Source organism: Mandrillus leucophaeus, unplaced genomic scaffold (genome assembly GCF_000951045.1).
Source record: "Mandrillus leucophaeus isolate KB7577 unplaced genomic scaffold, Mleu.le_1.0 Scaffold73, whole genome shotgun sequence".
NCBI classification, from domain to species: domain Eukaryota; kingdom Metazoa; phylum Chordata; class Mammalia; order Primates; family Cercopithecidae; genus Mandrillus; species Mandrillus leucophaeus.
Window position 1 is genome coordinate 919,638 of NW_012107919.1, and position 24,406 is coordinate 944,043.

Genomic DNA, 24,406 nt, shown 5'->3' on the forward strand with positions numbered 1-24,406 from the left:
CAGAATCTGTTTTTTATTTCTTCACTAAAGTGGGTGTTTTCCAGTTCCCCTTTCTTCAGTATTAATTTCTTAATACAAATGGAGAAGCAAAGAAAAGCAGAAGCAGAGATGACTACTTATTTGAGGAAAAAAAAAGACTTACTCTAGGTTCATGTCAAACTTAATTGAATAAATTATCTTCAGTCCTCTCTTCACTATTACAATCAGAGAAGTGGTCCCTATTCATTAATACTAGATTAAATCATGGACATTTTAAGTATGCATCAGAACTAGAAGAGGTTTATCCAACACCAAAAGTAAAACTGATCAATCTATCACCAAAACCAGATAATAATTTCAGAGCAAAGATACTAGTATATAGAAATTATTCACCTGTCGGATAAAACCTTACCAAATAAGTAGCATATATTAGTCAAATTAAATGGAATTGCTAAAATTCAACTATTTTGACCTGCAAAAATATCAGTTTCATGTGGTTCAACTTCATATATCACAAGATAAGACAAAGAAAGCAATTCCATCATAACAGCCAAGTTGTACACACACACACACACACACACACACAAACATATACAAATGGAAAAAACACTGGCGAAAGGAAGTATTCTTTTATCTAAAGTATACCCAAGTTTATTTGCACTAGAATTGATAACCAATAATGAAAGACATTTCTATATCACAAACTAGTCCAATTCCAGACGACACAGAAAATGTCCTCTGTAATATGAAACTGTATACTGTTTCTCTGTATAGAGAAAGCAAACTAGATAATAAATGCCAAATTACCTGATAAGGAGTGATTGACATTAGAGTTGGAATCTCCAACAGTAACTTCAGTAACTCCAAAGGACCCAGTCTTAGCTGAGGTCACTGGGATGAAGGTCCTGCTTTCCTTTGTGTCTGGGTAATGAGAGGTATAACCTTCCAGTAAAGTGGTTGAGCCTTCAGAATGATTTGGGTCTCTTCTTCCACCTGTGACATCATTCCTATCTGTGTGGAGGTGGAATCAGTGATGAACCCATATTTGTAAGATTACCACCCACCATGTGCTTGTCTCCAGAACACACAACTGCTGCAAAAGCTTTCCACTTGTTATCCATAAATAGGGAGCAACAGAGTGAAGTCTGTCACACTATTGAACAGAATAAATATTTTGCAATAGACACCACTTGGACATCACTCAACAGAAGAGATTTTGGTGATCTTAATACCCAGAATTGGCATTTGTTGCAACATCTGCTTGGGTTATTAGGTAAGGCTATGTCACTAAAACTGTGACCTTGAAGTCAGCTGAAGTCATAGATAATCTTGAGTTCTTTCTCAATTGGATTCATCTTTGATGAAGTGGAGGGAACATACCATTGGATTGAAAGATAAAATTTTGCTGCTTGCAATTAGAATAGCAAATGCATGGTTTCAAGGGCCCGAGGCTACTGAATTAATTATTCTTTTCTTTTCCAGAAGGGACTGCTTTTTAGTCATCAGCACTATGTAGGTCCAGAGGACAAAAGGCAAAATAATATTATTGTGAGGAATATAAAGTGATATAATCAGACATTTACCCCAATTATAAATTATAATGCAAAAGAACTGAAATAATAAACAGTTTCTTGGACCACAGCACAATCAAATTTGAAATCAAGACTAAGAAACTCACTCAAAACCATATAATTACATGGAAATTGAATAACCTGCTCCTGAATGACTTTTGGGTAAATGATAAAATTAACGCAGAAATCAAGAAGTTCTTTGAAACTAGTAAGAACAAAGATACAACGTACCAAAATCTCTGGGACACAGCTAAGGCAGTAGTAAGAGGGAAATTTATGGCACTAAATTTAAATGCCCACATAAAAAAGTTAGAAAGATCTCAAGTTAACAAAAATAAATAAATAAAATCAATCATATATAAGCAATCCATTATGGTTAAAACAAAGCACTAACCCTAGAGTGAAAGAAATCCAACCTTTAAGACTAAGAAATGTAGTTTCCACTTAATGTTCAAAGTGTATATAAAACAGGAAAATCAGAAAACCACCACCAGACGCACCTTTTGATTAAAAGTAACAGCGTAACAGCAGCTAATCGATGCACCTCCACCAAAGACACTGCAAAAGTACCCATAATTGATTGATTCTTATCAATAGCTGAAGCCAACTAGATTTTATAATCCTTACTGCTTGATGTCAGAGTAGAAGTTGTTGGATGGTCTTTATCTTCTTCCAAGCCTTCATGTGATGTAGAGAAGCTCTGAGAATTACTCTGCTCTGTTTCAATGAGGGATGAATCCAGTGTTAATTTGAAGCTATGGTACAAATCCTGTTATCTGCTAGCAGGGAAGATCTGGCTAGAGTAGAGTCAGATGGATAGGTGCACAGGAAGACCAAGGTTTGTGCACACCATTCTCCTCTGATTGATAGAAATATACAGAATTCTATTTTGCCCCTAGTTGGTTCCAAAAATCCTTTATTTCTCAATATAATCATCAAAGGTAATGTGGCAAGGTGAAGAATGAGCCAAAACTTTGCCTACCCTGGATTGTCCTGGCGCAATTGTAGCATTGCTCCCAGTCACTCAGGAAAACCAGAGAACACAGAGACATGGAAAAAAGAATATTTGAATCCCAATGCTCCTATCAGTAATCAAGAGCACCTAACCGTGTGTTAAGACATGTGACTGTAGGGAAAATGAACACTATGATAGCCTGCAGTCTACTTGTAACCACAAAAGAAAAAGAAGCCTATCTAGAATAGCCTACTCGAGTAACACAGATCAAATTTATACAAGGAAATACTTAGCTACCTTGTAAAGGTCATCAAATTAAAGTTACCATTTTACTCCATTATTAAGTTGTTTTTTTTTTTTTTTTAAATTTCACCTGTGTATAGGGATTCTCATCACTGCACCAAGGAAACGCTTGCCTGGGCAAACACAGGGCCCTCAGTGACATATACCAATTTGAGTTTGAACCATTGCCCATATCTAAAATCACTTGGACTGTTTCAAGTTTATTTTTGTGTTCTTTCAAGAAAGGTACTGACCTCTGAGTTGCAGGTACAAAAACTTCATAAAGCACACCCATAAGCCATGCCCACCACCAAACAAATATTACAACCCAGGAGAGAGACAGTCACCAAATCCCAAGCCCAATGTCAGAACAAAAGCCAACAGTGACATAAAATGGAAATAAAAGTCCTTCTTTGGCAAGGGCCATTCATAGGCTTATTTGCATCTCCTTTGATGCTTAACGCTGTGCTATTTACATTGCTGACAATCAATACATGCTTGCTGATTTTTTTCCTTTGCCTAAAGGGCTCATATGAAGGACTCTGCCCATTGTGTGTGGCAAGCAATAAAATGGGACCTTCTTAATTCTAGATTTCTTTTGTATTCTTCAAAGAAATTATGAATGACTTTAGGCTGATCTCTAGGACATCCCTGCACATATAGTAGAAATTAAGGCTACTAGAAGTTGAACATTTCTTAGTGACAGAAAGAGATACTAGCAATTTTTGTTGTTGTTGTTGTTGTTGTTCCAGGGATCCAGGCACCTTTGTTGATTGTCAATAACATGCCTTGCCTCTCCTCTAAGAACTGATGTGATCTCTAGGATTATCTGGCCCCAAAAATGTCTTTTTACAACCATGCAAGCAATCCTACCACTCTTCTGCACTGGCTGGAGGAAAGATGGATATTGAAAGGAAATGGTCAGTTAAAACACAGAGATATCCTGGAAGTGGGCTTGTGTTTCACTGACATAACTACTTAGAGAATGAAAATGGAGTTGAATAGAGTTCTACTTTTTTAAAAACACAAAGTCATTGAATCTGGAAGGCACCAAGAAATGAAGGGAAAATCAGCTTGAGAGAACTCCACAAGAAATATAGACAATGAAGACAGTTTCACACTCTGGGCTGAGGTGAGCCTCATAGCACCATTCCACCACCAAAGTTCTGCATCTTGGCCAATAGGGTGTAAGAGATGAAGCAGGAATACAAGTCAATAAAGAGGCTGAGCATCGTTATTCTTACTCGTTGTCATTGAAAGAGGTCCTGTCCTGTCCAAGTCTTCCACCAAACCTGTGTTTGGATCTGCAGTAGGCTGAAGCGTTGTACTATGACTGGAGTCCATGTCTGAAGGAATCAATGTTAGTGTTAATGCTTGATTTCCCAAACCCACTACCCAAAGGTGGCTTATGGTCTACAACTGATTTTTTAAAATATTCACATCTGGCCAAGAGGAAAGAAAGCACATACTGACTATATCTCCAGAACTGAGATAGATTATTGTTTCATCAAGAGCACCACAACAAGTAACTGACTTTCCTTGAAGGGCCGAGTTATATGAAAGCTATGATTCATGTTTGTTTTTGCTGAGTCTGGAAGGACTCTACATGAGCGCATGATGGAACACCCAAAGCTTGCAGAGAGACAGAAACATTGCCTTTTTTATAGAAACATGCAATCTGACACATGGAGAAAAGATAAAGTGTGCTGACTCAGGCACCATTTTATCCCCTCCCCCTTACCAACCAAAGGGACTTGTAAAAATAGCCCTCTTCCCCCCTTTAGTCTTTTTCTCTTCACAGAGTGAAAATGCAAACAAACACAAAATCAGCATTCAATAACACCTAGGTGGAGTTACAGAAAGTACACAGGGGCAAGAAATAAGAAGCAGTAGATGTCATTGAATTATTCTTCCCCAAAACCCAAGTATAAGCGGTCTTTAAAATTTAACTTGTACAATGTTGAGTAGTGCAGAAATTTCACTGAGATACTTGTAAATGTTGTTTTTAATAGTTATCACAGATCTATTCTGCTGAAATAAGAAGTCTTGAGTGAAACAGAGGCCAAACAATTTATAAACCCCATCTATATTGCTGGCTCTCCAATTCAGTCAAAGTCTATCCACACCACTGCCTCTGGGGAGATTTAATCAGTTCCAGCGAAGCACCAGAATACTGGGTACCTACGTGTGCACTGCAGCTTTCAACACTAAATATTCAAGATTCAACACTAAATATTCAACACTAAAATATTCAAGATCTTTGTAGGACAAAAATGTGGTGACTCTACTATCCCAGATTTCAAACAAGAGCAAGTGCTAACCTGAATCAAAACTACAAATGGACATTCTCCCAGAAAAAGTCCCACTTGATGATGGGATCTAGACTCTTGTTCGTCTTCCCTCTTAGAAGTAGAGTCCTTCAAGAGTTATCATACCATTGTGTAGTTGAAGCCAATTGTATTGTCCTTGACATGTTCATTAATTTAATGGAATCTCTTTCTCTTCATCAGTACATAGACTTAATATTGATTTTGAAGATCTTTGCCTGGCTTGGTTTTCCCCCATATCTCAGAGCTCCAGCTCCTCAGAGCTCCAGCTGCCATGTGCAAACTCATGTGTGCTGGGTCTGCCTGTGGTACTTCAGTCACTCAACATAATGGCCCCTCCCTAGCCATTCAAACACGTCTTCCTTTGTGAAAAATGGATCTACTCACTTGACATATTCATTCCTTGGCTTTTCTTCCTTCACATTTCTCCTTAAATGAGTCTCCTTCTTAGGAAAACTGCCCCCCACCCCCCACCACCCACTTCCTTTCTCTGACTATCCAGGGTTTTTAAATTTTTCATAAACCAGATCCAAATCACCTTTCTGTGATGCTGTGGTGGGGGGGGAGGGGTTCTCAGAATTTCTTTAGCGTTTATTGTTGGCAACATTCATTTCACATCTATTACTTACTGCCTCACACAGATATATTTTGACAATAAATGTTTTCTTTTGCCAACTCTCCTGCTAAATTCTTTACTTTCAGCTCGGAATTTCATATTCAGGTGAATATGTGTATCACCCCTACCAAGAAAACTAATTTTTGAAGAATCTCAAGTCCTTCAGGAAAGTAGTTTGGTCTAAACCTAGGGCATATTTCTAGAAAAATAGTCAGCAGTCAGTGGATTTCAAAAAACAGAATATATAAAAATCTCAGAGGCTATTACCCATCCTTCTTCCTGCTTGATGACCTCGTCCCATGGGATGTGAGATTGGGTCAAAGAAATCAGTCCAGGAACTGTCCTCTGGGCTTGGTGTTGTCCTTCCTTGCATTGGATGGCTGGTAAGAGCTGAGGCTGCTGAGACCATGCAGTTGGAGCAATTGTCAAAGTGTTAATGGACGCTTGGTCAGGAATACACTGATTTTATTGTTTAAAAAGACTTTATTCTCTAGACAAGACAATGAAACCATCTTCCTTGTATAGAGGGCAAGGAAGTTGCATAAACGCAAAATGTTTCAGCAGGCTTGGGTTCACTCACGCTCATTTTCTTCTTAGCAATCAGCATGTGAACTGGAGGACACAAAAGCATTAACGACTCCTGCAGTGCAGAGAGGATGAGTTACAGACATCATAGGAAGATGAAGGAGTAGTTCTTGACCTGTGCCATGCTGCCACAGTACCCTAACGGCAGAAGTATAAAAGCCCGAGTGCATTATGTTATTCTGAGACAACCATATTCCAGCCGAATGCACATTAGGCTGGAAGTGATCTCAGGAAAGGAATCAGGTAACAGCTTTCCATGTGATCAATATGAAAGTCAATGCCATTTATCTCAAAAGCATGAATGGAATCCGTTAGAAGCATTACCTGACAACGGGATTTATGGCATAAATGACATATTAGAAAGCAGCACATGCCTTGCTTCATTCTGAGCCAATGAAGAAGTATAGGTAGAAAAGACTGCAACAGCATTCTCTTAGCAACAACCACACCACATAGACAGTCACAGAATCCATTGCTCTGCCAGGAATTCATTCAGAACTTGCCATGCCCCAGAAGTACATGACGCATTATCTTCTATATTGTAAACAGAAATATGGGAATATTTCTCACTGATACCAAGTGAGAATATGCATAAATGACATATAAGAAAGCAGCACATGCCTTGCTTCATTCTGAGCCAATGAGGAAGTATAGGTAGAAAAGATTGCAACAGCATCCTCTTAGCAACAACCACACCACATAGACAGTCACAGAACCCATTGCTCTGCCAGGAATTCATTCAGAACTTGCCATGCCCCAGAAGTACATGACGTATTATCTTCTATATTGCAAATAGAAATATGGGAATATTTCTCACTGATACCAAGTGAGAATATGGAATTCACATTCTTGATAAGGCAGGACACATTTCAATACTTATGTCACACAGACAAAAAATCCTGCATGGGAGCTTGCAGAGCCAAGTCATCTGGTATCACTTAGAGATGATGATAAGACTTGATTCCAATTTCCACAATCTCACAGTTCAAGAATAGAAAAGATGGCTTGTTTATACTCAAGGACAAATTACCAAACAGGCATGGCCAAAAGGCCAAATGACATCAGACAGGTGTCATTTTTCACATAATGTCTGGCTCTATTTCTTCAAACACTGGAGTTCTGGCAAAATGCTTTCTCACAAGTCAGACTTCGCAGGATCACATTGTAAAGTCTGGACCCATATTCTAGAGTAGATTCCTTTATATGACAAAAGGGGATATTTTATCAGGGCCTCCGCTACAATCTCACTAGATAATGCCCAGAACTCGGTGTGAAAGAGACACGTTCAAGGGCATGTTCTCTATGTTTCCTGTTCTTATTCGTAACTGGCTTGTATCCATTCCTGTTCAGGTGACTTGTTATGAGCCTTTAAGGTTTGGCTCTGTGTTAACTGCAGCATAATTTATTAAGTAACCTAACGTCTTGTGACAATTCCTCAAATGTCCTTTTGTTCAGTGTCCTCAATGTCTACCATTTAACCCAAAAGGAAGTTGCCATCCAAATTTACTTGTTAAACCACCCATTACCAGCTGTCCCTGTTGTCGAATGGGAGTCTTCTCTGGGTGTTTGGAGATATCCCTCATGCCATCTGTTGCCAAACCACTGTTCCTTCTGGGTAGCTGTTTCTTCAGTTGTACTACTAGGAATTGCCTGGACTGTGAGAAGAATATCAGTTGGGAGACATAATTGTCTATTTTCCTTGCCAATAGCTGTCAACGTATCTTTCTACTTTAAGGGCAGATACACATGGGAACAGAAGGTAGAAAAGAAAAGCAGCAAGGAAACAGGCCACTGATATTCTGAAAGGGATATTAGAAATAAAATGATCCAAACATTTAATTTTTCAGATGGGAACATTGTGGTCCAAAGAGGTTTTGATTTGTTCAAAACCATAGGACTAAGCAGACCATAGCTGATGAATTCTCAGAGTTCTATGAGTTATCATTATTTTTATTTTACTGTAGTGTATGGCATCACATACCCTGTCTTAGAAAACCATTCAAAGAATAACCTCTTCGCTCCAGTCATTCTGATGAAAGGAAAATACTGTATAACAACTGACAAGATCAGCGCATTAGGAGACCGTCTCAAATGGTGGTCATGTAACCCATAATTGCACACACTGGAAATGCACCAGCAGTGGATTTGCCCAGCAGGAAAGGTGTTGGGATGGCTTGAATGCTATTTCACTAACACATTATGTGGCAATGTTCATATGGCGCCTAAAATTGCTAAAATCACTTTTTAACAAAATTAATTCAGTTGACAAAAACTATCCAAGCCAGTTTGAGGCATTATATAAATAATAGTGTGTGACAGGCTTAAAATTTCAACCATTATTTTAAAAAGGACAAAATCAACAGAATAAAATTCCATCAAGGTGCCTTCAGGAAAAGTCAGAAAGCCACCAACATTTTTAACTATAGCAACTTAAAGCAATTTTGTTTTATCAAGAAAATGAGAGCCTATTAACTTGCCAAGCCAGAGTATTTTTTTGTAACTTGTAAAATGGTTGTATTTCATTATCTTAGAAAATGATATGTGTGATTTGGTGACGGCAATGACATTTAAAAAATAAAACAGTCCTCATTTTACCCTTACATTGGCCAAGCCATTATTGGGTTAACTGGTTATCCAGGGGGAGGGGAAAAAAGCCAGAATCTTAAGTTTTACCTACCACTGACTAAATCACTAATTCCCAACCAATAATGAAGTTAGAAAAACCACTGAATGTAATTACATAAAAAGGAACATTGACCCAAACATAGACTGCCATGTTACTCAAAGTTTAAATAAAAGAAATAAGGAAGTGTATGTGTGTGACTGCATAGAAGGACTCTATACTCCTTCTATCACTACTTTAATGAGTTTTTAAAGTACCCATAACTCTTTATTGTTTTCAGCCTAAATAGGAATGAGTTCACAAAACATATGATTTCTATTGTAAAAGATGAAGGCTGACTTTCTTCTAGAAGTTGTGATGTTAATTTGATAAAGACCAGAGGTCACCAATCAGATCCCTTTGAGTTTCACAAATATTCATAAGAGAATTGTTACAGTTGTCGCTGTCTTCTCTTTGTCAAGTTACATTCTGTCTGAATTTTCACCTACCCTCTAGTCCTAATGCCCCCCAAGCACCACCTTTTGACAATAGGCTCATTATTTCCAAGTCTCTAAAGTAGCTTTCTGGTCTTTAAGTACAAACTGTCTAAAACAATTTCTAAGATATACTGTTAGGGCTCTAAGGGACTGGAACAAAATCCTATTCCAAAGAGATTTATGCTTCCTCTGTATTTTCTTTTCCTAGACTTCTTTGTTAACTTAGTCCGTAAGCCTTATGCATACATCAGATCTACTGGGGTTTGTAATGTAATGTAAGGTCTGCTGGATATATTCAGTACAACGTCTAACCTCTATCCTAGCTGGTACCTGAAACTTTTCTTTTGTTGTCTGAAGACACACCTCAAGCTATAGATTCCCAAAGCCCTTTGGTTTTTAAGTGGCTATAGCTCACATTTCCGCATTAGGTGTATTTAGGGCTGTGAGAATGACAGTCAAATCATCATTTAAAAAATGCTAAAAAGCTGTTTTCCAAAATAAATACTCTTATTCCAAATAAGATAGACATATCTCAGTGGGACAGATAAAAGAAGAAAAGCACTTACTTCTTATGTTTGGGGAGTGAGGGGGTCCCCCACTATTCTCACAGTCCAGTGCTGCAACTTGAGATTGTTTTAGAAAAACTGACAAGTTTTCATAATAGTAGAAATAACAGTAAGAGCATCAAAGCCTTCCCCAAGTTACCTTGGGCTTAAAAACAGAAAAAGAAGCAGTGGTAGAATTCAAATGCAGACCATACGAGCTACCAACTTTGTTCTAAAGAGTACAAGGGACTATAGAACAGTCAAGGACAGAATGCAAAAAAGAAACTATATTCATCAAAGATCTTCATAGAAAATAAGGATTCCAAAGATCAATTCACTTGACAAGCTTTCTTTCCAGATTTCACTACTAAGCACCAAAAGAACACACTTTGCCACACATTTCCATAAACACACACAAGTTACCCAAATGGAACCTCTAGGAACTTTTAACACAAAAATTGTATCTAGATCTACTTCTTAAAACATTTTGGTCTTTGGGCAACCTGAAGTGTTATCATTTTCCTTCCAATTTTTAAAATTTGTGTGCAAGTTTGGCAGATTTTCAGGCTCTGAGAATAAAATAAATTACTAAATGGAAATAGAAGATGTGGCCAATTTCTAAACAAAATCTTCCCTATTGCTGGAATGTCTTCACTAGCTCATCTAACCCAGAACTGCCGACCGCCATCTTGCTTACTTGTGCTTGTAGAATGTGGGGTCTCTTCTTCCTCATGATGCTCATGGTGAATGAGGGGAGGATGTGCTTCCGGGTTCCAGTTTCCTTCATGAGCAGTGGTGCCATTTCTGTCTACATCTGCTGTGATGATGGTTAAATACACTGTGACTTGTTATCAATCAAGCTTTAATGATTCTGTTCTTCCATTAAAGTGCATGCTATTTAACAATTCTATGCCAAAGTATTATCTCTGAGCATCCACTCTCAAAAATTTTGAGTGACTTTACCTAATTGGTCTCAAGAGAAAATCAATGGGCTTGGAATTTCTTCATGTTCCCTTATTATTCCACTATGATCAGTTTGTCAAAGGCAGCACCATAAATCCTTCAAACATATTCATTTTTATAATGAAGCAACATAAAAATATACCCACATGGTATAATTGATAAATGACTCCTAAATGGAATTAAGTATCCTCATGAAAGTCCACTAAGAATTTCTTGATGAGATACTAGCTAAATTTCCCACTGTGTCCCGATGATTGACCTTTGCAGTATCATAGGCTTTGAGGGGAAAAAAACCTTTCATTAAATATGCATAACCCATTACCAGTTATCCTTGCGGTTGTCTGAAGTAGCACTTCCGGATTTGAATGGCTTGGGTTCCACTGGGTCCAATCCTTGTTCTGTTTTGTGTGGTCAAAAACCCGTGGTGTGGTTGAAACTGTGATAACGATGATTGAAGCAATTAGAAAAATGTTATTTCTTGAGCCTTCGCCACTTGTCTCGCATATAGTCTTGTTTCTGTAGACTATGCAATGAATCATCTATACCAGGTTGTATAGATGGCGGCATGGAAATGGAGGGAAAGCGGAGGATGCCTTCAGCTTAATTCAGCCATATTGGTAAGCATCTCAGTGTCCTTTGCATTCTGTCATAGAATACCTTGGGGTTCAGAACATGAGATCTTCCAGATAAAACAGTCAAAGAAGCTGCAGCAGTAGGAAGGACAGCTTTGAAAACACCAGCCCTTCACCGAGGATAACCAAAGGCGCCATTTTGCCCATCCATGCAGTCTGTAGTATCCCTCTGCACTTGAAAGCCCAGGGACTTAGTCACTGTGTGCTATTTGTAGATCCTCAGGGTGAAGAGGCAGATAACTGAAAGTTATACCATGATAATCACTTTATGTTGTTAGTAATTTCAGTGGGGAAAGAAATGTCTGAGCAGCCAGAGCTTTCCTATAGATGATTCCGAAAAATATTACCTACCTAGAATAGCCATATGTTTTAGCTGTCCATTTCTGAATATTTATCAAACACTATGGTATTCTCATCAAATACAAAACATGTCACGAGCAAGCCATTCATAGCCAATGAAAGAAAATAAGACACCACAGGTAACCAGCCACCATCACAGAAGCACACTGGAAAGAAAGAGGCGTACATCCACCAGCACCCTGATATTGTCACCCAATCTGTTAGGGCTGGAATAGGAGATGCACCTAACAGAAGGATCATGACAAAATCTGAATCAATGTGTTTTGTGGAAAGGTTATTTGCAAATCCATCCTAATTGTTTCAAATTTTATTTTGATACCCAAATAACACAAAACTGTTTTCAGAACTATAATACTGTCAGCTCTATTTTACAAGTTATGAAAATCGAGTTTAGAATCATTAACCACATTCTCAACAAGCATGAAAAGGTGCTTATTATCAAGCAGTTATCGCACCCCTCCAGAAGAAAGAGGGCATCATGTTGAATTATGTCCATAGGTGCTAAGCAGAAAAGTAAACTGAAATTGGAAAATATGCCATAGAGATTTTAAAAATTAAAAACAACAACAACAACAACAAAACACCATGGGAAGTTTTTCCCTGAAGCCTGACCATACAATTCATTTTCAGGTAGATATCTTTGGGTTACTCCCCAGGGGAATTTAATTTCTTCAATATCAAGACCACGTCTTTACTAATGGGCCTACCTGCAAAGCTGGGCCACATCCTGAACACAGGAGACAGTGTAATGTAAAACTCCAGTGTTTTTGATTATTTGGTTTTTGTTCTGAAGTTACCAAAAAGAATTTTCTTATTCCATAGATTAAGCTCTGGAGGGGTGCTGGGTCTAAAAAAATCACTTAAAAGTTTAGATAGAAAATTCTAGTTCCTTTTGAGTATTTGTTATATCAATGTTATATATTCAGATGCCTTCAAGGCCTAAGCTATTTTTTTTTTTTCTGGACCCTTTCTTCTCTGTGTGCTGTCCATTTGAGGATTAAATTGTCAGGTTTTAATGGAATGGATAGAACTTCAGTGAATTGGGGGAGCTCACATAGCACCCCAAAAGCCTTTTTTCTAAGGAAAAGCAAAACTGTGATGGAGTCAGGTTCAGGATTCTCAGCTCTATTCAGCAAAATCTTAAGTCATTACAGGTATGTGTGGAAAACTCAGTAATCTGGCAGACTATTAGACCAACTTTTGCATGTTTTTAACTTTTTAAGGACATCTTTAAAGCTCAATTTCCATCTCTTTGTTCTCAAAAAGTTTTATAATTGTCAAAAATTTGGATACTATTATGTACCAATAGTGGTTTCATTATTTGCTTTTAATAAGTGGTAATGTCTTGTTAAAGCTAACCTGACATTTGCCCTTCCCTTCAAGGTCTTTGGTGTCCAGCTTATTTGTTAAAACTCTGGATTTGTTCCTTTGACCTTAGTCGGGTTTTGATTAAGATAATTCTTGAGTTCCAGCTCCCATCATTTAAGCCTTAAGGGCCTTCAATTTAGGATCTTCTACAACTTTTTTTTTTTTTTGAGATGGAGTCTTGCTCTGTTGCCCAGGCTAGAGTGCTGGAATGCAGTGGCTCTATCTCCTCCCTGATTCACGCCATTCTCCTGCCTCAGCCTCCCAAGTAGCTGGGACTACAGGCGCCTGCCACCACACCGGGCTAATTTTTTGTATTTCTTAGTAGAGACGGGGTTTCACTGTGTTAGCCAGGATGGTCTCGATTTCCTGACCTCATGATCTGCCCGCCTCGGCCTCCCAGAGTTTTGGTATTACAGGCGTGAGCCACCGCGCCTGGCCTACAAATTTTAATTAATACCCTCCTAATCACATTCTTCAAGTCTATTGCTCCAACAGACCATGAGATTCTGAAAGGCAAAGGCTCTGGCTTTTTTCATCTTTGTGTTTCCAGCACCTAGCACAGTAAGTACACAATGAATATTTTTTGGACTGTTTTAATGTCATCCTCTGACAAAGCCTGATCATTCAAAGACAATCTGTAGCAGTAGACTTCATTGATAAATAAAACAGGAAGAACCTGAGACATTAGAAATTTTATGAGATATTTTCCCCACTTCTCAAAACATTCTATTTCTTCTTCCATAATCTCATCAAGATATAACTAAGGTATGATCACAGGTTCACCTATTTTTCACATTAACTACTTCTCAAGAGAGATACAATTAGGTATCACTCAGATTAATCAATAAGCCTTGCATAAATGGCTGTACTGTAATTGATTATTCTTACTGGTGCTGGAGATAAAATCTTCATCATCATCAATGCCTGATCCAGAAAAACTGAGGTGTCTGTCTCTTTCATCTTCATTTTCTTCATTTGGCTCCCAGCCTGCTGAGATGGTATTTGAAGACGTACCTGTTGTGGTGACTTGCATTAGTGGCTGAGCTGGATGCCAGGCAACCCACTTGCAAAGGAAGAAAATCAGGCACAGAAGGTATAATGGATTTCCCGAATTTTTAAAAGAAAGTGAGGGAGTTGACTTGCATACCCCAAATTCTTATGTTCTGGTCTCCGAAGCTAATACATAAATCTCAAAACAAGTGACTGTGATCTTTAAAACTGAATATTCTCTTTAAGAAAGCTAAAATAGGTCTTCAAAGGCCAATGAAAACTCCCCCACGCTTTCAGATGTGTTTATTATTAACTCATTAAGCATATGCCATTAAAGCCAAGCCGTCAAGAACAGAATGGAAAGGTTTCATACGTGCCTTTATTTATTTATTTATTTTTTTTGTCAAGACACCTTCAGAAAAATGTTGGAATCTACACCTGTGTCAGTCATTTCATTGTGTTCACAATTTGCTAATTCATTTTTTGTCTTCAGAGATGGAAGCTACACTGCAGTTCCCAACACTACTTCAGCATAGAGCAAAAATGTGGAGCCAATTAACAGAGAAATCATTTTTGGCATTATTAGGCAATCAAAGGGGTTAACTAAAGTGAACTGTGGTTGAGATATTGAGAAATTCTTTTTCTTTTTGAATAAAAAAAGGAGATGAAAAACTTCATCTTCTTCTCAGTGGTTACTGTAGACAATGTCTTTTTACTAAAACGGGGTTTTCTACATTTTAAATGAGATTCAGGCTATCTTAGGGAATGAGCATTTGTCTTTTCGTATGATTAGTGTCTACCCCAAGAATAGTTCCATTGATGAAGATTTTCTATATTTTTTCAGATCTAGCTATGGTATTTCCTCATGAAAGTCCAAGACTTTTTATGACTGTGGTAATTTTAGAATATACATGAATAATCTTTCAGAGTCACAATTTTGCTACATCATTAAAAAAAAGCTTATTCCCGTTTTATAGTCTCTATATTAACCTTCTCCTGGGCTATACTAATCCATATGTTAGAAAGAAGAAATCTGCTTATTGGTGCCATACAAGCAAACAAACAGATACCAGAGTTCATGATCCTTCTAAAGTCATAATGAACATTTGTGAGAATAGAAGGAACTTTAGGCTTTAATAACATCCCAGAGGTCAATCAAAATTATTCAAGGCTGTCAAGAAAACATATACTATGAGACAATAATAACTCATTACCAGCCATTTGTGTTGTTGTGTGAAGATGACTCTTGGACTCTGATGGTAGAAACAACCATGAAAACCAATCCTGGGTTTCTTGCCTCTTGGTTGCTGTCTCAGTTGCTGTAGCACTAGTGCTCATCAAAGCTGTTGTAATCATGATTGAATTGATTGTTGAAAGATTAATTAACAGTTCCTAAGAAATAGCATTGAATATGCTTGTACTCTTTTACTATTCAAGAGAATCATCTATATTTGATATAGATGGTGAAAAGAATGGGAAAAAGCAAAAAAGTTCCATTTTTTTCCAGAGGCTCAAACTGAAGTTTATAGAATGTCAGAGAGGGAAGGATCTTAAATGTCATCTGGTTCATGCTCCTTATCTTAAAGATTTAAAAATTGTGCTGGACAGAGCTTCTGACCTATCTGAAGTCAGAAGCCTAATTAGCAAGAGTGAGGGCTCCAGGAACACATGAGAGCCATCTTCAAATTTTGAAAGTCTATATAATGTAAAAGAGGGATTAAATTTTTTGTCTCTGGATCCAGGAGGCCAAATTAGGATCTGTGGTGAAAATTTCAGGGAGATGAATATTCTTCCAAATGTTGGATTGAAAAAAGCAATAATCTGAACTATCCAACAATGAACTTCTTCATAAAGTATTATGTTTCCCATAGTCAGGAAGATCACTTGGCAGGAAAGTTGTGTAAGAGATTAAATTATTAGAAGTGTTGATTGAACCAGACCATTTAACATCCTTTCCAAATCTGAGAGTTTATGATTCTAAAACCCAGCTCTTCAGAGTCCTAGCTCCTTAATCTTCTATACAATCTTGGGCAACCAATACCATTCTCCAAGAATTTAGAATATGATATTTCTGCCAGCAATAGATACATAATCTTAACAATCCAACACACAGGGAAAATGACATAGAAGTAGAAGATTGAAAAATATGCCTCTCCACTTTTCTCCATTTAGATTCCAAATCCTCTCACAACCTTGCCCAAGGTAATTTCTTATGTCAAACTATATTTTGCAAAGCAGAATAGGACATTTTGAGTCTCATTCTTTGAAAATAGGATAATCAATCAGGAAAGACAGACAGAGATGAGGTGACCCCAATGATCTTGCTAATAAGACCAGAAGCAAGAGTCTTGATTTAAAAATCTCCAAAGACCGCCATTTCTGCAACCAATAATGCACAAAAATGTGTATCAGAAGAATATGAGCTAACAGTAGACAAAAAACTGAGGACAAGTTCAAGCAGAGAGGCTGAAACCATCATCCCCAAACACAAAAGTAAGGTGAGTTAGAGTTTTTTTTCAGCTATCAAGAAAGCCCAAAAATGACCTAAGATGAAATACTGCCAAAAAGACCTTTTCCTTCACATTCTTTGTCCTATGAAGATAAACATTGTCAACATTTAAAAATAGCATTTTCTTTATTCTGCAATTTCTCTATCCCTCCTCCCCACCCCTGCATGATCTTAGACATTGTGATATGGCAACAATAACATAACATGAGCACTGTTTTCCTCATGATTATTTATAGAAGTAAAGAATATAATTTATCCAATGTCATATAAGGCAAACAAATGCAAAGAATCATTTTTCCATGTTTATTACTCCCCTCTGCAGAAAGAATGCCTAGTTATTTTGGAGTATGGCCATTACCTCCATCAATGAAAGTTAATAAATGAAGGTGTCCTTGCAATCTCCCATTTTTACAGGCTTTGAATTGTTCTTCCCCAAAGCTCCTTTATCAATACACTTTGCAGGTATATAGAGCTAAGAGCCACACACCCAGGGAGCTAGTTAGAGGCCTAGATTCTGATATGGAGCAATAGGTCATTTCCTACATTTTACAGCTGAGATTTTAAGTGTTCAAAGAAGGGTTCAGGGCCTACACTTTGATGAGAGAAATCTGCATTTCCTTCTCTTATTATTGGCTGTGAGAATCAGAACAGCAGAAAGGAGAAGCCTGCACTTTCCGGCAGACTTCTTTCTAAAGGACATTTTCTCATTGAATCACACAGTCAAGTCATTCATTTGTAGTTTTTCATAATTTCATTCATTCATTCAGAAGTATTCATTCATAGTTTTTCCTTCCTCTTATGGAAAATTCATTCTGATTCTACATACACATTGCCAAAAGGAAAACATACAGGACATTTAAGAATATCAGTCATATCCCCAGATCCACAGGCCTTTCTGATACACCAAGTGGTACAAGACCCTATTCTCACTAAGAATGGTGAAGGAGATTTGACGTGATGATGGATGTCTTCTCCCCTAACACTAAAAGATCTGACATTCAGGAGAGCCGATAAGCAAAAGACGAAGCAGTTTACCTATCATTGCTGTTGTTGTGAGATCCTGAGTCTTAGGCTGTGAATTACCAAACCAGGACCAAATCCAGTTATTTTGCTTCTGTGCTGTTGCGTGGCTGTTTGAGTGCACAGTTGAAGTAACTGGATCAATTATGAAAATATCACTTAGTGATATTCCCTCTATAAATCTTCACTTTCAGTTCTGTCTATATATGATGTCTGTATCTATTATTGAATGATAATTAGAAAAGAAAAATCTAGGCCTTGTTTTATCTTTCCAGACTCCTAACATCTCCCACTATCTTAGGACAACATCAGAAATGCAAATTCCACATGGGTATAAATTTCATGCTACTCATTCTTCAAACTGAACCTCCTGAATTCATGATCAAAGCAAAATCAAGCAGCAACTTAATAACCTGTGAAGGAAAGAAATTTTCTATTTTCTTGATTGGGCGACTGAGCCATGAACTGGAGGTTTTCGAAGCAGAATTTCGAACGATTGCTTTCATTCATTTATCTTTGGATTACCTTTGAGTTGCTAGCATGTATTTTTCACATCTGTCTAACATTGTACCCAAGTAGCTTGTGATGACAACTGGCATTTCAAAGCTCCACCCACATGCATCAGCCTCAGGTCAAACTTCGTACTTGAGCAGGAACTTTGCAAAGAAAATGTGTTCAAAGTATTGAAATCAGATAAAGCTTCCTCAGGTATCCATCTACCATTTCTGTTACTTTTTATTCTAATTCAATATGTGTTTCTACCAAAAACCAGAGTAGCCAAAGTTAGAGAAATTCCACATTTTTCTCAGATTAGAGAAAATATCATCAGTAACATTTTGCAATTTAAAATCTCTCATTTGACTCTCAAGTTTGACTTGAGTCCAGCATATTTCCTTGTTGAAGTGGAATGGCAAAAACCATCAGGATAAATATCTAATTTAAGCCAGTTGAGATTTTAAAAGACCACTTTAAATTATATATCCCTTTGAAAATCTATGTTATGACCTCCTTCCTCAAAAAAGAGATGCTACGTATACACACACTCAAAATTTTGCATATTATTTCAGATGGTTCTAGAATGCCTTATGGTCTATCATTGAACCTACTGAAAGTCCATGAACCCTATGTTAAAAACTTTGACTCTACCTATATCAAATGCCAACAGGCATTTGTGCCCCACTAGCACAGTACGTTCTGTCCTCTAAATCAGGCTTGTCCAACCCACACCCTGCGGGCCACATGCGATCCAGGATGGTTTTGAATGTGGCCCAACAAAAATTCATAAACTTTCTTAAAACATTATGAGATTTTTTTTGTGTGTGTTATCCCATCAGCTATGGTTAGTGTTAGTGCATTTTATGTTTGGCCCAGGACAATTCTGCTTCTTCCAATGTGGCCCAGAGAAGCCAAAAGACTGGACACCCCTGCTGTAAAGGACACATTAGTTTAGAACAGAGAGTAGAGAAATAGGAGCCAATTTTACCCATGAAGCTTCCCGACAAACCTGAGCATCCCCTGGAAAATCCACAGACACCACATTCTCACCTCAGAAACTTTATTAAAGATGCACAGTTCCCACCACCCTCACCCAATAGTACACCAGGAAAAAATAGTACCAGAGGAAACAAACCTACAAGAACAAGATAGAAATAGGTGTTATTTTTGTTTTTCTGAAAGGAGTGGTATGAGGGGGAGAAATAGAAAAAGCTACTGCCTAGCCAGCAGAATTTCTAATTTTCCCCACCTAAATAGGCCATACCAGATCTGAAAAAAAAAAAAAAAAGAAAGTATTCCTTTGACACCCAGAAGACAAGGAAATACAGTGTTCCAAGGCAAGAGTCAGTTTCCTGAATTAGTTTAGGTTTCTTGATCCCAGAGAGCTCCAGGTCACCAATAGGAAGAGGCTGATGACACTCAAGGTAAACAGCCTGCTGGAAGCCTAAAGCTACCCAGATGGTTATTCTTACTAGCTGTCCCTATTGCCACCCACTACAGGCCCTTCAGGAAGGAATGAGCCAGCCGAGCCAAAGACAGCCTTCTTCTATGCTCTTAGCCAGCACTCCTCTTGACCCCTGCCCTCCTGCAATGCATGAGGGAGGTTTTGCAATCACTCCCTCTCACTCTGTCCCAGCTCTCAGTCCAACAGTGATAAGGTTTTGCAAATCTCCTCACTGGACTTTAGAGATACAATTCTATTCGGAAGCCTATCGGTGTTGAGTTTTCCTGTCATGCCATTATGCTACGTTCAAGTTTCCACCAGGTTGTTTGCTTTGGTACCTTTCTTTGCATGAAGCGATCCACTTTGGAGCTGCTACTGGTCCCATTGGGTCCTACAGTACTTCAGTGACTCTCAGGTTAGCCTTGGACTCATCTGGTAGACTCATTAGTCTCTTTCTTTTTTAGCTGCTGAAGGAAACTTAACTAATTTCTCTGGGAGGAGAAAGGCACAATTCATTTCTCAGCCCAAATCCTGAACTATGTTTTAGTTAAGTCTCATAAACACTCCTTTTCCCTAAACTAAATAGTATATGGTCTCCATGAAGGTAAGTCCAACTCTGAATTCCTAGCATCCTAGAGCCATGTCTGGCATACAGAAGACCCCAAATATTGATTCAATGAACAAATATCTCAGTAATCTTTGCTTCTCTTCAATGTTACTTCCTACCCATGTTTATCCTTGAGTCACAAGCATTCTAATAGGCCTGGTACATAGTAGGTTCTCAAAATACATTTGCTGACTAACTTAGGAAGGGAAGACACAGTTCTTAAGAGATATCCTATGGGGGTTAATAAAATGTGCTAATTGCCTTTTTAAAACACACATGAAATACTATTTTGTATAGGCTATTAGTGGCTTGAATGTTAGCTATGTATGGTCCCCACAAGTTATGTTTTATCAGGATTTTCTTCTTTGGTGGAAAGCAGTACTTTAGGGTAGACCTATTCTGCTTCCTGCTGAGACCACTAATTATTGTGTTTGCCAGCATCTGACAAAATTGCATGCCATAATGATAAGCACCTTTGACATGGTTACTTTAAAAAGACAGGAACCCAAGAAGCAGTGAGTGGCTAGCAGCACTGCCTGCTTGGTTTGCAGAAGCCTCTCTCAAGAAGGGCTGCCCACGGGACTACCAACAATAAGCTGATGCAAACTCAAGAGGGCCAATCACCCAAGAAAGCATGGACAGCTTGAAAAAGCTGCTTTTTAAAAGGCCTCAAAGAATGTGCAGGGAGTGATGGGAACCCGAAGCCTATTTATATCATGCCCTCAGCCAGAGACTGACAGAAATTTAAAACACTATTGCACAAGTGACCTTATAAATGAAATCACAGTGCTGTGGGGGTTTCCCTGGTTTCTGGGTGGCGAGGAATAGAGAAGGGCCCTGTCTTGAGTATTCACAAGCTAGCGCATTTCTGCCACACTCTTTGGGGCCCAAGTTTCACCCCTCAGGAGCTATAGCCAGGAAAAGAGAAAATCCACACCATACTAGGAAAACTGCTCCAGATGCAGATGCCCTATTTGAGTTTGATTAATCCTCCACTGGAGGAACATGGCCCATCTGGGAGCCCATTTCAAAACAAACTGTAGAAGAAAAGCAAAGAGGGAAACAGAGGAGACAAGAGATATGTAAACACTTTCCAGTGGAGCTGAAGCGCGAGGGGCAAACTCCAAAGAAATCGAACGCAATGTTTACATACTTCCACTCTTGCAGCTCTGAGTAACGAATTACCCCCACACACCAAGTAAGTATTGAGAACATTCCCCAACAGGCTGGAATATAGAGCTCTTACGCTGATTTGATTTCACCAGAAAACTCATCCAGATATGCTTCCTTGGACCAAAAATGAAGGAATTGTTGAGTAAATCATGGTTGATGAAAATCACTGAATATTACACTATCAATAGTTTAAGTGTAAATCAAGTTAAAACATAAAAAGCCACAGTTGACCCATGTATGCCTACAGTTCCATTATTGGAACGCTAAGCATGTGGGAGTTATTTATATCCTACTGCTCAAGGTCATCACCAAGTTCTGATTGCAAAAATTCAAAAAATTGCAACCTCAGGCATAAACGGGTTTTTAAAAAGGTGATAGTGGAGTAGTACGCAAACTCTATGGATCCCGACTTTATGAAAACAATATTATCCATAGGTGGATAAGAACAAGAAGGAAACATGAAAAAATGAAAATGGTTTTCATACCAGGCTTGAATTGTCACTGTATCTCTGGGGATAAGAGAATAAGGAGGGCTCTCCCCAAAATAAAACTTCCTATATGGCACTTCTTATGCCAAGGTAAGAAAAACAGTTATAGATGAGGAAAAAAAGGTAGGCAGTAGTAGTCAGTGCATACAGTTCACTGACAACCACAAGAGCCCACCTCCCCAAATGGCATCACCAGCTTCCAGCTGTCTAGAGATGAGAAAATCAGCATGTGAGTGTGCAATGCTCAGGAAGGTCAGAGACATTTTGCCAAGGAATTGCTATTGGGAAGCACAGTGATTTATTTTCCTTACTGGTAGCAGGGATTCTGTCTGTGCTGTCGGTGATCCAGGGACCGTCTTCGTCTGGGATGGGGTGTGCAGTAGAAAAGGTGTGAAAGATGTAACCTCCCGAAGTGCTGCTCCTTTCACTGGAGGATCCGCTGCTCACGTCATCGTCAGTAGGGTTGCTGGGGTAGATGTCTTCAGGATTCGTTCTATATTCTCCTTTCTTGACATAGCGAGTGCCATCGGGGTTAACAATAGCTGGGAGAGAGAAAAGGTTCTTACAGAACTTCACAGCTCATATTTTGAGTTTGTGGATTAGCATTTAACATAATGACTTCAAAGCTATTTTCCTCTGCAATGAAAAACACCTATCTATCCAGTGATGGGACAGAGTGGCAGATGCACTTAGAAAGTGCAGCCTCCCATCCCCGCACACACCCTGGGGATGAGGCAGGAAATAAGGAAGTACTGGGGAGTCCCATCCCCATGTTTGAATCCCAGCTTCATAGAGCTCTGGACAAGGCAACTCTGAGCTTCAGTTTCCTCATTTGTAAAATGGGGATTCAGTGATACATTGTAAGTAAAGTGCTCAGCACAGTATTCAAAATACAGTGGGTGCTCAATAAATAATCATCCTCCCACTTGGTTCCCTATTCTCCCTTCTGAAGTACATATAAAATGTGTTGCTATTAATTCCATATATTCCTCCAAAAAGGATTTGAAGTAGCAGACTAATAGCCTCAGCAGGGAAGATATATCTGAAAATTGATGAAGATTTAGATTTTCTTTTTTAAGGGGCAAATTTTGTCTGCTTGTGCAAACACCCACTTCTGGCTAGGAAATCAACAGGTCTAAATACAGACAGAGCCTTTGCAGTTCTCTGTGAAATTCAACCTGGAAATTAACAAGCACAGATATACACCAAGATCAACATCTGTGGTTGCAACAAGCACATGACTAGAATGAACTGGAGAAGAAAAACCCTGAATGGATTCATTCATTATTCCTCCCTAAAAGTATTTACTGCTCTCAAGTCTGGGCCACTCACTACGCAAGTGAGATGAAATTGTTTTCTGCTGTATTGCATTGATGGGACTAAAGGTTCTTTTTGGCCACCTATTTAGCTTGCTCAAATGGAACTTTTTTTTTTTTTTGAGATGGAATCTCACTCTGTTGCCCAGGCTGGGGTACAGTGGTATAATCTCGGCGTGCTGCAACCTCTGCCTCCCAGGTTCAAGCAGCTCTCCTGCCTCAGCCTCCCAAGTAGCTGGGACTACAAGTGCACGCCAACACACCCAGCTAATTTTTGTATTTTTAGTTGACATGGGGTTTCACCATGTTGGCCAGGCTGATCTTGAACTCTTGACCTCAGGTAATCTGCCTGCCTCGGCCTGGGATTACAGGAGTGAGCCACTGTACCAAGCCTCAAGTGGAACTATTAATAATACATAAATGAAAAAAAAAATCAACGTGTCAATCACCCTGGTAATCTCTGCAGGTGAGGATTTGACAAGGAAATATTGTTGACCAAACTCTTACAGGTCTGGACTTCAAAAGAGAACTGTGGGTATCAAAGAAACAGGGCATTTACTAAACATCTACTATGGGCTGGGCATACATTAGACGTAGTGTCTTTTACAAATTTCCTGAAAATTCTCATAGGTTGTTCCATTATATGTATGAGAAAACTGAGGATCAGAAAAACTATGTCACTCCTCTAAAATCTCACACATGGTGAGGAACTGGGATTTCAAACCGGGCCTGACCGAGACAGCACATCTCATGTCATAGCCATCATGGTGTGAAGCCTCCCCTTCCTATTGCAAGGCACAGGTCAGGGACAATTCCTTGCACAACAATGTGGGGCTAGGTTTGTATGGTCTACAAAGATTCTCATCCGTCTGCCACTGCAACATCATGCCCATGAGCACTGTCAGTGTCCAGCTGTGAGGAAGCAGAAATCAGACCTCCTCAACACTGTACTGTTTCCCTTTAAATGAGGCTCAGAGGCAGTAAGATCAGGGTTAGCAGACTAGCCTATTTGAAAGTTCTGGTTCAGATTTTCTGATTTCTAAAACGCTGGAATAGGCCAGGCATGGTGGCTCATGCCCGTA

The 24,406-nt window shown here is 38.7% G+C and overlaps 1 protein-coding gene across 7 annotated transcripts in view; it reads right to left on the reverse strand.

Annotated features, from left to right (window-relative positions):
- The window catches only part of CD44 (CD44 molecule (Indian blood group)), a 91,877-nt gene that overhangs the window by 19,335 nt on the left and 48,136 nt on the right, over positions 1–24,406 (reverse strand). For 2 of the 7 annotated variants that reach the window (XM_011965525.1, XM_011965524.1), the window contains exon 5: positions 22,320–22,550. In XM_011965525.1, coding sequence (XP_011820915.1) covers positions 22,320–22,550 — 231 coding nt within the window. Of the gene's footprint in view, positions 1–786; positions 991–2,177; positions 2,268–4,031; positions 4,134–5,997; positions 6,130–7,841; positions 7,971–10,656; positions 10,777–11,244; positions 11,359–14,170; positions 14,297–15,486; positions 15,616–22,319; positions 22,551–24,406 lie in introns of all 7 variants that reach the window. The other 5 variants (XM_011965519.1, XM_011965518.1, XM_011965520.1 and 2 more) reach the window with 5 other exon arrangements.